Here is a 16,935-nt window from a genome sequence, read left to right on the forward strand (position 1 = left end):
GCTCTCTGAGCTGGCAGAATCGTTAGCACGCCGGGCGAAATGCGTAGCTATATTTCATCTGCTGTTATATTCTGAGTTCAAATTCCACCGAGGTTGACTTTGCCTTTCATCCTTTTGGGGTCGATAAATTAAGTACCAGTTACGCACTGGGGTCAATTACATCGACTTAATCTGTTTGTCTGTCCTTGTTTGTAGCCTCTGTGTTTAGTCCCTTGTGAGTAGTAAAGAAATAGGTTCTCAAATGGAATAAAGCAATGGATATCTAGGTGCTTTAGAAAATTCCAGATCAATACTTGAGCATCTCAGAAAACCTCCTCTTGATTGTTTGGTTATACACAAGTATGACTAACTCTTTAGCATTTAGATTACTCTGTAAAATGCAATGTTTATTTATTCACATTGTTTTGAACTGATCATGCATTATCTTGCAGCTTCAAAATTTGAACAATGTGATTGTTTATTTCAGAATAACATTGTAGAGTAGCTACAAGAGGTCGTATCTGGCTAGTTTGAACATAAAACCAAGGGAATATATTTGAGGTGGATATGGCCAGTTTAAATGTTGAAGAGCTGATTAAACAAGGTAAGCAATAATTTTCTATATTTTTTTCTGATTGTAAATTTTAAAATATAATCTTGTTTAATTTTACATGTAAAATATACCAGTATATTATTATTTAATCTCCAGTATGTCACAAAACCAAGAAGATTGAAAACCACAGAGTTCAGCAAAATGCGAATTCATAATTCATAACTAAGTTAATATCTTATCTGTGCAGTTGTTTTATTTCAACTGCCCATGGGAGACCAATAGTTATAGAATGTTGGTGAATAAGGTCTTACTTAACAATCAAATAATTTCTTCAGCATGATCTAGAATGTATTGATTTTGCTATTATTTAACCCTAAGTCAGTTTTGACAGAGCAAACCTGTGATCCATGCTTTTCTGTTTCTTTCTAGGCATAGTGTATTTTGGATTAAGTTATTCAATGTATACTTTCTTTTTGAAGATAGTAAAGTTAACTCTGAAGGCAAAGTGGCAGCTATTTGTAGCAGATAAACCATGTTGATGTTCTCTCATTGGCTCATCTAGAACATGCATACATGGTGGACATACTGTGCTAGACAAGAAAGCAATACTATGGCATATGATGTACTTGTGCTTCATATAAAGTTAGCAGCAGATTTCTATATCTCTAAACAAGATTCACCTATTGGTTACTATCCACTAAGTAGGAGGAATAATTCTAAAAGAAGATTAATCATCCACAAGAGGATCTGAACTCAATGATAGGTGTCTGAGCAGTTTGCAATAGCATTTTATGTTTCCCATGCAAATAAGAGTTGAACAAATGTATAAACACAGACACTGGCATCTGTCCTTGAAATGGATGTTTCTATTACTGAATCTTGTTCCCAGTGCCAAAATACTCCTTCACAATAAACAACTGCTACCTATCTACCAGCTTAGTAGACTGCCATGAACAGAAATATAATTAAATAAATATAAATTCAATATTGTTTCAGTGGTAAGTAAATATTATAAGAGTTACTTAAATTATGACAAAATTTGATTTGCTTAATATTTAAACATGCATAATAAGATGTATCTAGTTTGCAATTTTTGAAGTGCTTAGTAAAAGGATGGGCACTCAGTTATTGAAACCTTAAAACCATGCCAAAAGGACACAACAAAGATCAGCAGATTTCTCTGTTACTGCATGTTTGTCTGATGATGAAGGACTGAGTAAGGTGAAACACTGTGTAACCAATTCCATTACAGAAAAATGACATCAGGAAGAAGAGGTACAAGAACTGTAAGGCTACCTCTAAGACTTCAGAAGCAGAACACTTTCAGAGATATAAAGCATAGAGTACTTCAGGTAAGATGGCAAGATAGACTCACAAAGCCTTGAGTCAATCAGAACCCAGATCAAAAGCAGGGAATGGGGCTGGATGGGACACACCCTATGAAAACCCATTTCCAACATTACAAGGAAAGTCCTCAGGTGAATGCTCCGAGGGAGACAGAAGTGTGACAGACCAAAAGCAACATGGTGAAGGATCACAGAAACTGAAGTGATGGGAGGTAGCTACACCTGGATACTGTAATTCATTGCCAAAGATCAAGACTGATGGAAATCTTTTGTTGGTACCCTGTGCTCCACATGAACCCAAAAGAACTAAAGAAAGACAACATGTCCGAATAAAAGAGTAAGAAAAAATAAAATATTCCAGAGATTCGTTCATCCAGATCACAGAGTTTGGGGTTTAATTAATGTCTTTCCTAAACACACAGTTTTGGGCTCAGTTCCACTGTGTGGCACTTTAGGCCAGTGTTTTCTACTATAGCCATGAGCTGACCAAAGCCTTGTAAGTGGATTTGGTAGGCAGAAACTGAAAGAATCCCATTGTGTGTATGTATGTGTGTGTGTGTGTGTGTGTATCTTTATGCTTATATTTAACCCCAACTATTTTATAACTGGTATTGGTTTGTTTACATCCTCATAATTTAGTGGTTTGGCAAAGAGAGACAAATGGAATACCAGGCTAAAAAGAAATAAGTACTGAGATTCTTCTGCTTGATTACACCCTTTAAGGTGGTGCCCCAGCATGGTCATAGCCTAATGAATACAAGAAGTAAAAGACAAAGCATAAAAAATACTAGAGAGACAGATGATAAAATTGTGTAAAATGGATTTAAAATACTCGAATGTATATTCAAATGTATCCAGAGTGTATAAGACTTTGGTAAAATGGGAGATGTGCATGATCAAGATAGATGGAAATCTTTTGTTGATACCCTATGCTCCACATGGACTCAAAAGAACTACAGAAAGACAACATGTCCTAGTTAAAAAGTGAGAGAAAATAAAATATTCTTTACAATAAGGGAAGAATAAGAACACTACTGGAGAGATACAACATATTTTTATATTGATAGATACAATAACACACAACACACTAAGAATTACTCTCCAAATATTGTTTACTAATAGGCATGTGTGTGTGTGTATGTTTTGTTTGCTACTGAACTGTGTAAAACTATCAGCTTACATTGTTTTCTTGTAAGAAATATCTGCAATTCTTTCATAGAGAAAGAGCCTGAGAACAAGAAACAAGGAAAGTGCTTGCTGATAAAAATAGTGAATATACATAATTTATATGATGAAGGTTGTATATCTGATGTATTTTACATTTAAATCCTACATATTATAGCAAAAGAATTTTGAGCAGAATGATGTGTAGATGGATAAAGCTTAAGGAATAACTTGAAGTTATAAAGTGGCACAGAAAAATATATTAGCATTTCACTCAAAAGCTGTTTGACTGGCAGAACCTTTAGAGCATCCTAAAACAATAGTTCTAGCAATTTGCATTTTGAGTTCAAATTCTACCAAGGTCAAATTGCCTTTCATTTCTCCAAGATTGATAGATAAGGTACAAGACAAACACTGGACTCAATTCATTTTTCTCTATCTCATATATATACATGCATGTGTGTGTGTATATATATATATATATATATATACATACATACATACATACACACACACACACAGACATACACACACACACCTATAATCCCAGAATCAGTTAGAAACTGATCTATGTGGTTAGCTGTTAGCTGGAACTTTAATTTTGAGTAAAGAGACTGGGACATTGTCTCATCATTCTCACCTTGACAAACAACAATGGTACCTAAAGTAAGTCACACAAAAATGTCTATAGTTCCTAGAGGGTATTATTTTTTGTCCCCTACTGAGCATTTCTTATATGCTGGTATTTGAAACAAAGACCAGAAAAGCAAAAAGATTCAAAAATAAAAAGAACTACTTAATATAATTTAGTACAACAGGTTTGTGATGGCAGGGTTGAAATGAGAGAAATTTTATTTGCTATTTCTAACAGATCAAGTAACCACAAAAAAGGTTCCTCATTGGTTTGGTTTCTTTCCAATTTTTAGGTTAGGTTTCAAATTTCTTCTGCTTCATATCCATTACCTTACAGAAAGTTAATTCCTATGAAGAGTTCTCCAACTCATCTAACACTAGACACTAAATTTAAAAAAAACTATGATGAGTGAGATGGAGAGGAGCAGCCATATTGTCGAGAGGAAAGGAGCAAAGTAAAAAGTCCCTTTAACCCATATAGCGCTGGGACTTGCACTTACATAACATGGACTGCTGAGCACATTTTATGAAAACGAGACTATCATGCACACATAAAAACAAAAAAATAGTTAAAATATCTTCTTAGTATATAAGGGTGGCAAGTTTTACATCATCTGAAAAGTCATTAGTTGAACTATTAGTCCTCTTGCATTCTGGTGGGTATCAGAGCGTTTGAGTGACATTAGACCCCAACAAACGGCCATAAATTAAATGCATCCATCTGGGCTACGATCGTGGCCTGTCGAACTGTGCCTGACATCCATGATCATGGCCCATCACGCTTTATGTGTTAAGGGAGTAAAAAGTAGTGTTATTAACCCTTTCGTTGCTGTATTTATTTTGAGATGCTCTCTGTTTCTTTCAATTACTTTAAATATAACAAAGAATTTACTAAAATAACTTGGTTATCATTAAGCTAGTGATAGGAATATAAATTGTGATTAAGGTTTGGTGGTAGATATTAAGTCAAAACTTATGAAAACAAGACATTTGTACTCAGAGCCAGGGCCTGTTTCAGCTGGGTTGGTATCAAAAGGGTTAATGTAGTTCGTGTGACTTCTATGATGATGATGATAGAAAACAGACTCATTTGACATGAGCTTAATCCCATTTCTAGGGTGTGTGAATGACTGAGAATACAATCCCCCACTCCTGGACAAGACGGTGGTCTGCCACAAAGTCAACCCCACTCACCCCAGTTGCTATGAAGACCAAGCAAAATAGGTGAGGAACAAGGAAACAGAATTGAAGTCTAGTCCTTTTGAGTCATATTGCTTATATTCCAAACACCAACTTAATAATCACAAAATTATGAACTAAAATTTTCAAAATTAACTGAAACAATAGCAGTGTATATAAACAGAAATATGATAATGAAAGGGTTAAAAAACGGAATCTATGAATGGAAAAATTCCACAGCACATTATAGATAAGAAAACAAAAATATAGAATAGTTGAGTTAGTGTTAACTTATTTAATGCAAAGACTATGAGAAAAAAAACTAACAAGAAATATAAAGATGGTATGGAAAAAAACACATGTTAATAACTAATATTTTCATTTTTCTGACAAGGCAACATTGCACATGTTTTGATTTTATTTTGATCTCATAAGCAAAAGATAACTGGGAAAATGAAAATACTGGTTAGTAACTAATGCTGTTTTTTCCTCACCGCATAATTACTTCTGTTAGCTTTTTATTGCTCCCTGCATTAAATGTTCACACTACTTAACTATTGTTTGGTGTTACTGAGTTATCTATTTTCTCAACAAAACAAAGTTATAGAAGTCAAATTGTATGAAGAGCTTTCCTACAGAACAATCCTCAATACCAGCCACTTTATGGATGATCAATGACCTAACTAAATATGGAGTAGCTTGGTGATGGAAGGGAATATCTGATAAGACTACAAGAGATAAACAAAAGGTTTAGAAGAAGTGAGGCAGGTGGTGGGAATCAGATAGCAAGAATTATATTTAGAGAGTAGTAAAAAAAAAATGCTGAATATAACTAGATTACCTGTGCTGGTGGAACATAAAAAGCACCCACTACACTCTTGGAGTGGTTGGCGTTAGGAAGGGCATCCAGCTGTAGAAACACTGCCAGATCAAGACTGGAGCCTGGTGCAGCCTCCTGGCTTCCCAGACCCCGGTCGAACCGTCCAACCCATGCTAGCACAGAAAACGGACGTTAAACGATGATGATGATATGAGAATATATCAATGAGCAGGATATTTGGCAATGGGTTAAATTATGAAGAGGCAAGAAGTTTCCATATGAATTGAGAGATTTAATGAACTGTGATGTCATCAAAGAAAAGTGCCTGAAATTATATATAGTCGTGGCCAAAAGTTTGGAACAAAGGTTTGAAAATTAGAATTTTTATATTAAATGCCTAAAGTTATATTTAACCCTTTAATGTTTAAACCAGCCAAAATATTCCACTTCTTTTATGTTTAAACTGGCCGGATCTGGCTGCTCACATTTACCTTGCAATGTCTTTTTAAAAATAGACAACCACATCATCAATATCTCAAAGTTGCAAGATAATGTGAGATTAATTCAAAACAATGTGAAGAAATAAACATTACACTTGACAAAATGATCTGAATGCTAAAGGGTTATTTTACAATATATTATTACTTGGCCAAAAGTTTGGAACAAAGGTCTGAAAATTAGAATTTTTATATTAAATGCCTAAAGTTATATTTGAATTAAATTGTATTTGGGCATAACAATTTTAATTTTTTTAAAAATGTTCCAAACTTTTGGGCCATGACTGTAAGAACTCTTATTCTTGCTGACAATGAAAATATGCATCAAAAAAGTTATTAAGCAAAGATTATTAAGCGAAATAAAGAAAATCTCCCAGTGGAAACAACAAATGAGTCAATTGCAGATATAAAACAGGACAAAGGAAATTACATAAACTATAGTAAATGGCTTGTGTGAATCAAAAGCCTGCTCAGCAGCAGATTTTAATAATTATAGATATGTATTACAAGATATCTAAAGACAAACATAGCAAATACTGAGGTACTAGTTAGTAGCAGGGATTCAAGAAAGCTTAATAGCACAAATGATATGACCTTGTTCATTGTGCAAGAAGATGCAAGCAGACACCTGAAAGTTTGAAATTTGCAAAAAATTAGAGAATGAAGAACCATACTACTCATTCTAAGATAATCATATGACTGCTCTCAACCCTGATACCTATCTGCCTTTAAGCTTATTAAATAAGTTGGAACAAAGGGAAACACTTCATGAACAGTTTGGGTTTGTGCCAGGACAGGCTACAACCAAGCCACTCCCTCATGAGAAAACTGCAGAAGTTAACTGAGAACAAACCACTGTACCTACCATATGCTAACCCGGAGAAAGTTTTTCAAAGGACAACAAGTACTGTAGTCTGGTACTGCTAAGAGAACTAGGTGTAGATGAGTGGCTTGTGAGAGCCCCAAGAGCCATGTATAGATGTGCTATATGGTCAGACTTAGCAATGATTTTAGCAAGAAATTTAGGATAGAAGTGTTTATCAGGTCAAAGTTCCCAGCTCAGTACCACTTATTATAGTTGTTCAAACCATAGCAGTGGAGTTTAAGATGGGATGTCCTATGTGAACACATGCATACTAATGACCTAGTCCTGACAGCTGAATCTGTCAATATTTTAAAGAAGAAATTCCAAACAGGGAAGCAAAACCTAGATTTGAGAAGCTAGCAAAGACAAAAGTTCAAATTAACAGGAAAGACAACACTCTATGGCCATCTTAGAAGTGACCATACCTGACATACAAAAACGAAGACGTGGCACTTAAAAGGCACCATTTGAACGTGATTGTTACCAGCGTCGCCTTAAAGAGCACCATCCAAGCGTGATTGTTGCCAGAGCGGCTATCTGGCCTCTGTGCCGGTGGCACGTAAAAGCACCCACTACACTCTCAGAGTGGTTGGTGTTAGGAAGGGCATCCAGTTGTAGAAACTCTGCCAGATCAAGATTGAAGCCTGGTGCAGCCATTTGGTTCGCCAGCCCTCAATCATTCGTCCAACCCATGCTAGCATGGAAAGTGGATGTTAAATGACGAGATGTACAAAAAGCAGAGTGGATTCACAGGCACACTGACATGGAAGAAGGACTTTGCATGTAGAATATGACCGGATCGTTAGCAATAAAACCACCTGTGACAGATTCTTTCAAATGCTTGGAAGGATCTCTAGAGGTAATTGATAACTTTTGTTACTATGTGGCCTAATCAGCAGTGGAGGTAAGTGTTCTGAAAGTAGACAAAGTAAGAACAGGTTGGGAAAAGTCCAGGGAATTATTACCTTTGCTGGCACCAGTTCTTTCTCCGTGCAAGGGGCAGATCATATGATGTTTGTGTGCATATTGCAATATTTGATGGTAGTGCAACATGGGTGCTGAATGCAGAGGATTTATAAAGGCTAGAAAGAAATGAGGCAAGCATGCCTTGCTGCATGTTAATGTTAGTGTACATGAATGATAGAGCATGAATGGGACGATAGAAAGATGAGCTCTACAAGGAATACAATGTAGTGTGTGCAAGAGAGAAAACTGTGATAGTGCAGATATGTGTAGCATATATGGTGGATACAAGACAGGCAAAGAAGTGATGAATCAAGTGGAAGGAACCTGTGGAAGACTGCAAAAGATATAGGAAGAAGTGGTGAAAGCTGATCAGAAGACTGACCCTCAGGAAGAAATGTCGAATGACAGCCAGAAGTGATGAAATGCCATATTGGAGAAAGCCTAACAAACCAATGCAAGCATGGAAAAGTGATCGTATGATGATGATGATGATGATGATATCATCTGAATAAACTAGTGGTGGTGACATTTGACAAAAATCAGTTCATAAATTCACAAATTTGAATTTATATACTTTGAAAAGAGGCAAATTCTAACATTTCAGGCAGGACTCTTCTTCATGCAGCCCAAATATTCTATCTGTTCTATGTTCAAATCAGCCAGATGTGATCTCTCTTGTCTACCCTACATCACCCTAAAGATAATTTATCCCATCAATGCAATCTTGAAGTTATGTGATAACGCATGATTAATTCAAAACAATAGGAATAAATAAGCAATATATCTGATAGAGTAATCTGAATGCTAATGAGCTAAATAAAACTTATTTACATATTATACATCTCAGAATATTTTGTGATGTCTATACATCGTAGAAATTTATGCAAACTAATCTTAATATAAATACATTGCCATTTTCAAATTTTTATGAAAACAAATCTGTTGAAGATGAGAGTGAAGGTTGTGGTTTTATTTGCCAGTGAATAAGTGAGAAAGACACTCTGCCTATTTTTATGGGAAATAAATAAGTAAATAAAATGGAAGCACAGATGTGATATATAACTTGAATTTTACAAAAACAAAAATACAAAAAAAGTAAAATTAATGGTGAGATGTTTGTGATCATTGCACAGATGAAATAACACACACAACTTTCAACTGTTTCTTTCATTTAGAACATATATACACCAAATCTGCAAAACAAAACAAGCAGAGAAAGGTGATGTAAGAAAAACTGCTCTCCAGTTATGTTGTCATAAAATATTACATTCAGAATATTTCTGAAGAGAAGAAAACTAAGCACAATCCGCTACTCACCTCAGAAGGTGAAAGACATCAAGAGACTAAACAACCATACAAAATTAAAACCTAACATTTTCTTAAGGGGGTACTTTTTATTTGTAATGTATTTTTTATATTCTAGAGTTTAAAAAGTAGCTTCTACCTTCTGAAAGCATTACTCCAATATAGGGCTGACCATAGTGGCTAAAACAAACTATGAGGCTAAACTAAAGTTAAATAACAACCTAAAGAAGTATTAAGAAATATTGCCAAGAATGTAAGAATAAGTTGCTCCAAGCACCAAGTTTTCGTGGCATAATATTGCTTAAAGTAAAATATAACTTTCCTTTCAATATGTTCATGTCAGAATAGACAAGCAAATGATGTTTTTACAAAGTATTCATCTACGATGATGGCCAACCTTTTTTCCTTCTTGTCGACCACAGGTTGATAAAGAAAAATATTTACCTTTTAACATACCTTATCTTGCTGAAGCACTTTTAGCTGATGGAACCCCCCCACCAATCACTTAAGAAGTAACCCTTTACTTTCACCATTTCATACAAATAAATCTCACATTCTCATTTTTTTATAATATTCAGATGTCAATTGGCTTCATAATTTCATTTTGTCACAGAGCCTTTATATGACTGTCCAATAATCACAGTGGACTAGAAAAACGTGAAGTTTTTTGCTCAAGAACACAACGCATTGCCTGGTCCAGGAATCAAAACCGCATTCTTACAATGAAGAGTCCAACACCCTAACCACTAAACCACAGGCCCCCACCCGCAGAAAAAAGGACACATTTGATAATGTAGTCCTACATAACACTGTGCCTGACAAAAAAAAAAAAACTCAAAGAAACATGAGGGTGAAAGCTAGAATGTCTTTGATCACAAACCTGCTTTGACCTTGGGCTAAACAGAAATAACAGCAATGACCATATCTCAGTAACTCACGCGGACAGACAGCTATGAGGTTACAACAAACACTTGTCAATTGTCTACTATCATTTTTTGCTTCCTTCTCAACATAGTTATAAAATATTTACTGCCAAAAAAAAAAAACTTTTCTGTGTTCTTTCTGGCATTCAAGTGAATGGAACCTCAAACGCCATTTTAGTGAAGCAATAAAAAGCTGGAAATGTCATAAACTGCTACAGTTGGCCTCTTTCCATGTATAAGTCTGTGTGAACAGAGATAACTAAATCAATAGAGTTGAACTGCCAAGAAAGACATCCTAGGCTCAAGTCTTGGCAAAGGCACAGCAATGAGTGAGTCAAAATAGCTCAGTTCAACAAGCTGCAAATAGGTGTCACAGTAAGATACACTCCACTGATACATGAATGACAAATGTTTTTTAGACCTACAGTGTTGAATTCAAATTTTTCCTTCAGTGTTAGTAGTAACTATGAGCTCTACCAGGTTATCTTCATCAAGATACACAGTAAGAAGACATGAAAGGTGGGCTCTTCCAGGTTACAACAATATTAACACACTGCATGATGATGCCGAAAGATGGACTCTTTCCAACATGTTAAACACCTGACACTTTACATGAAGTAGTGGTGCCATAAGGCAATTTCATGCCTTATTTTTCTCTTCCTCTCCCACTTTCTTCTTAGTCTCTCCACCCTTTCTAACAGAACTAAGTTTGGCAACATGTCCTTTCTCCTGACCAGTTCTGTATTATTCATGAACTTAAAAGCAACAATAAAAAACATTTTTTACTCATTGCTTTTAACAGCAGCATCTGTTAATCTGTGTGCCTATCCAGCTGCATTTCTCCTTGTTCTCTGTCTCATTTTGGGGCTTACTGAACACACAACATGCATTTACACAAATACTCCTCTCTCTCTCTCTCTCTCTCTCTCTCTCTCTCTCTCTCTCTCTCTCTCTCTCTCACACACACACACACACACACATGATAGCAAGCAACTTAAGTTTTAAAATCAAATTTTAAAATTTCTTTCTTAAGTGATCCTGAACCATCAGCTGTCAAATAACTGAGTCAAATAGTCAACATCATCATGATCAGAGGTAGTCATCAGTGTGCAATTAAGTCTATTGGCTTGCAAGACTTTCAGCCTTGCATCTCAATTTAGTTGAATTTCACACCACAAGCTAATGAACCAGTTGTCAATGTTAAACTATTGACATTGCTAAAAGCAGTAAAATATATCCACACTGCAGAATATATCCAGCTACACTGACTGGATTTATTATTATCATTATTATTATTGGCTTAACTGACTTAGCTAGAGGAGGACACATACTGTGCATGAGCATTTTCAGGGCATCCAAGAATGGTTTCAAATTTTGGCACAAGGCCAACACTTTTTAAAGGAGGAAATAAATCAATTACATCAACCCCCCAGTGTTCAACTGGTACTTATTTTATCAATTCTGAAGGGATGAAAGCAAAATCAACATCAGCAGAATTTGAAACCAGAACATAAAAAGCTGGAAGAAATGGCACTAAACATTTTGCTTAACTTGCTAATGATTCTACAAGGGCCTCCATAAATGAAGCGAGGAAAGGAGAAAATTATCCCCAAACTGGAAACCTAAGCTGAATGCCTGTAAGATTGGATGCCGCTAAAATAGCCAAGGATTAAATGGTGATGTTAAACTGAGTTATATGTTAAGTATACCATTCAGAAGTGTTTTGGAACATAGACATAGTATAGAGCTGGAGACAAAATAGGAAACCACTAGCTTCTCACCTGGTTGATCATTATCCTTTTCGCTTAGCTATTATACAATCAGTTTTACAACAATTACTTATTATCGTCATCATCATGATCACTATTATTATCGTTATTGAGTGAGAGAGTAGAGCATGCTATCAAAGTGACACTGGGGTACAAATATATGAAGCCCAGTATACTCATCATGACTACCCGTCTGATAAGGGTACACTAGGCACATGCATCACACCATATGTGTGCAACATAGTGATCTCATATCAAGAGTGCATGACCTTGCAGGTGGGGCCCAGTTAGAATTTTCTTTAGGCTGAGTAGCCCATCCCACTCAAAAGGTCCCTGAATAAGGGTTGTTTAAAGATGTTGAACGAAACATCCATGTTTCCAGAGGTGAATTATACAAACCCCAAAGAATTCCTCTCAACACATGGCTATAATGCTCCCCCACTACTTCTGCTCGTAATCAGAAATGCACATATCATCAGCCACTAAGGGACATGCTCAACTGGTCGAGCAAATGACAGGCAAATCTGCAGTACTAATCAGAATATTCGCTGTAGCCCATCCTTTATACCAAGACAAAACATGTACATGATAGCACTTCCAATCAGTTAAGATCAGAAGCCATGAGATCCAATGCTAGTATTGCATCAAGGCTTTCTTCTTCTTCTTATTATTATTATTGCAGTATTTTGCCCGTCGTTATGTTCTGAATTCTAATTCTGCCAAGGTCAATTTTGCCTTTCATCCTTTCGGGGTCAATAAATTAAAGTACCAGTGAAACACTGGGGTCGATGTGATCAACTGGTCCTCTCTCCCCAAAATTAAGGCCTTGTGTCTATAGTAGAAAGGATTATTATTATAGGTGCAGGCATGACTATGTGGTTAAGCAGTTCTCTTCTGACCCACATGCTAGGGGTTCAGTCTCACTGCAAAGATGTGAATAGCTGGCATGCTATACTACAGTCACAGGTTGACCAATACAGTAACAAAATAGTTAACTGTAGTTAAGCGTTGCAGAATAAAAAAAACAAATTGTTATTATTTTTTTGAAGCTAAACACAAAGATGGTGTTATTAGGGGAGTATGTCAACCATCTAAGGTGAGCTCTGTTTTAACAATACATAACATAAATGAAGAAACACAAACCTCTTCTAGTGATTTCCTTACAACGACATCACTAAGACTTTTGATGAGATTGATACGTTTGCTCTTCTCGGTTTTTGGTCCAATGTCCTGAAATGTCAACGGAAAAGTTTATGTTATCAATGGGGAATATACACTGTCACGGTACACAAATAAATAATATATATAGATACACAGAGAAATAGATAGGCACACAGGTGGATAAAGAGACAGACAGACAAGTAGACAGACAGACAAGTAGATAGATAGATAGATAGACAGACATAAATAAATAAATAGACAGCCAGACAGATAGATAAATAAATAGATAGACAGACAGACAGACAAATAGATAGACTGACAGATAAATAGATAGATAGATAGACAAACAGACAGACACAAATAAATATGTAGATACAGAGAGAGAGAGAGAGATAGGTAGATAGATAGACAAACAAACAGACGGATGATTATATAGAAGATGGATATATAGATATATACAGAATGTGTGCGGAAGAATACCAAAGTAAGTGTGGTATAGTCAGGAGGTAGTGCTAAGGTAAATCTGAAGCATAATCTCCCAGTTCCTTCATCTAAGGCAAAGAACACTGAGTTTTAAGTCAGTTATAAGAACAATTTACATTAAGCAGGTATAAGAAATAAAAAAAGAGAAAAGGCAGATAAACAAAAGTAAGCATAAGGAGTGTTTCCATGTAAATACAATTCTTAGACATTGTTTAGCCGAGTTCTGTTTTTACATTTAATGTACACCGTGTTCGAGTAAGAGTACATTATGTGTGTGTACATAATGTACACACAGTGTACATTAAATTTTCACTGGATGAAGTACATTTTCAGTTGATCTAACTATAACAGGACAGTGAACCATACACATACACACATACATGGCCAAAACTTAGAAGTTACTGTCAACAACATTCTTGTATAATAATAAATTTGTACTCTACAGAAGTATAGTGTAAAGTATCAGATTAATGTAAAACTGTTTTTATTATAACCAAGTATAAAAACAAACATTAATATACACACACATTTAGACATACAAACAAGCAAAACAGGTAAGCAAAAATTCTCAGTAATTAAGCTTATTTCTTCATTTGAAGCTAAAATCTTGTTCTCTTGTTACTCTGATGTTGTTCCTCATGTTCTTCAAGGTGATAAGAGATATAGGTTTCCCACATAGAAAGAATGTGTTAGTTTGGCTGCCATAATATTGTTGGTTTGGTAGGGCAACCTGGCTAACATTTCTATAATTAATGGTTGTTGCTGGAATTGGTTTAGCAGCAGCCACTTGCCACTACAAGTAGGATTTTTCTGTCACAGCTGGAGGTAGAATGGGTTTAACCCTTTAGCATTTAAACCAGCCATATCCAGCCCAAATATTTTACTTTGTTTTATGTTTAAACTAACCAGATCCAGCCTCTCACACCTACCCTACAATGTCATTCTAAAAATAAACAATCACATCTTTGAAATCACAAGATACGAGATAATACATGATTAATGAAAAACAATGTGAACAAATAAATAAGCATTACATTTGACAGAGTAATCTGAATGCCAAAAGGTTGAGAAATATTGGTTCTCATGGGTACACTGGTATTGGCACCACCTCTAAATACATCAAAAGAGTGGCATTCCATTGGCTGATATTGACAGTATTTTTTTCCACTGTACCCTTCCCTTGGCTGAACCGCCTGCAATTTTTGAAATACATAACAAAAGATAAAATTTTTTGTGAAAGTAGATACGAGACATCTCGTGAGGATCTCTTTCCATTTATAAGACAGAACCGCACATATAGCTAAGAGTGGCTGTTATAAACCACCCTTGAATTAACAATAAATTGAATTAACCAATAAGTGAGCCTCTATATAGTCACTAGTCTTGTTAGAAACAGCAGCCAAATTGCTCTTGAATAACACCTTAACATCTTAAATAAAGAAAGAACACGTTGGATAATATATTGTATACATAGGTTCTGTGGTGAGCTCTAGGGCTGAAAAAGCCAGAGATTAACCTGGTTTCCATATTGTATAAGTGACTGAGATTGCAACACTTCTCACCTACTTGGATGGGATGTTGGTCCATCACAGAATTAACTTCCCAGCCTTTATTGGAGGGGAATGAAGCAAACTGAAACAAAGTGTTTTCGCTCAAAAACACAACACACCACCCAATCCAATAATCAAAACCAGGATCTTGTGACCACAAGTACATCACCCTAACAACTAGGCCATATGTCTTCATAATGTTCCACACACACTTTTGTATAAGCTGAATCCTCTTTGTGTTTATAATATTTTGGCTTCAGCCTTTGATTGCTGCACAAGTTACAAGTTGCTCTTCCTGAACACTGCAACTATGCTCATAGTTTTGTGTTTGATATGTAAAAAGCACCCAGTACACTCTGTGGTTTCTGCAGCTGGGTGTTGAAACCAAAACAGACTATAGAACCTGGTGTGGTTCCTGGCCTTGCCAGTTCTTGTCAAGCCATCTGACCCATGCCAGCATGGAGTACGGACATTAAATGTTGATGATGACACAACACATTTACCTGAAATAATTCCAATTATTGTCACATTATCACTAAAGTCTAGCAAAACCCCTGTAACCATAAATATCACAGCAATGGGTTTCTATGATCCGTGACTGGAACAAACAGACCGACTGATACATTTTAATCACTACTCCCGTTTGACTGGCAATATTTGCAGAGTTTAATGGCCACTAGGATTACAACCAGCTGACAGAGAACAGGTCGTGTTTTGCACATGTACAAAGTGTACATGTGGGTAAATTCATGTGACTGTATATCATCACAAATGCATTTGTTTTGCAGCTCAATTTAAGTCTGCTTACACACACGTGTGTGTGTGTGATGCCATCAACATATATTTGCTTACAATGCTGGTAATCATATAGATTGCATAGTGACAAGAGCCAACTCCACCGACATACTCAATCATTTAGCTGTGTAGTTAAGAAGCTTGCTTTCTGTCAATGTGGTTTTGAGGTTCGGTCCCACTGCATAGCACCTTGGGCAAGTGTTTTCTACGACAGCCCTTGGCAGACCAAAGTCTTGTGAGTGGATTTGGTAGAAGGAACCTGACAGAAGCTTGTCATACATACACATATATATGTTCGTGTGTGTGTGTGTGCATGGACTTAGCTTGACATCATGTAATGGTTGTAAATGAGCATCATCATCATACAAGTGGTGTTGTTCGTTTCCAACCTTCCAGGAAAAACCTGTCTGACCATGGGGAAATATGACATTGCTAGGGAGCAGGTGAGAGTTGATGGCAAGAAAAGCATGTGGACATAGAAAATCTGCCTCAACAAATTCCATCTGAATGATGCAAGTATGAAAAATTGGACATTAAAATGATAACGACGATGGTGTGTATATAAATGTGTGGAAGGGGAGGGGGTGGGGGGAGAGAGAGAAAGAGAGAGAATGTTAGTGTGTGACACATATTCCAAGTCAAGAGCAAAGTTCAGTACATAGGTTATACACAGCAGCTTATCTGTGAATACAAACAGTAGTAGTTCATATCCCTTAAAATTCTGTAATCACCATGACTGAAATGCCTCCAATCATAGACTGTTTGATCAGAATTGACTTGTGGCTTGACAATAACACTCAGTTGTAGTAGGAGTTACTAACAAGATACAATATTCAACTAGCAACTAACCAATGACAATAAAGCAAATAAATTCTATACCCATTTAGAACCGAAACCATAGCCATCGTCATGCATCATCATCATCATTGTTTAACGTCCGCTTTCCA

General features: G+C 36.0%; 1 protein-coding gene across 2 annotated transcripts in view; it reads right to left on the minus strand.

Annotated features, from left to right (window-relative positions):
- Positions 1-16,935, minus strand: part of LOC115215851 (tuberin-like) — a 120,538-nt gene that overhangs the window by 74,691 nt on the left and 28,912 nt on the right. For both annotated transcript variants that reach the window (XM_029785189.2, XM_029785190.2), the window contains exon 2: positions 13,143-13,229. In XM_029785189.2, the coding sequence (XP_029641049.1) occupies positions 13,143-13,229 (87 nt within the window). The remainder of the gene's footprint in view (positions 1-13,142; positions 13,230-16,935) is intronic.

The sequence above is a fragment of the Octopus sinensis genome, linkage group LG9 (assembly GCF_006345805.1).
Source record: "Octopus sinensis linkage group LG9, ASM634580v1, whole genome shotgun sequence".
NCBI lineage: Eukaryota > Metazoa > Mollusca > Cephalopoda > Octopoda > Octopodidae > Octopus > Octopus sinensis.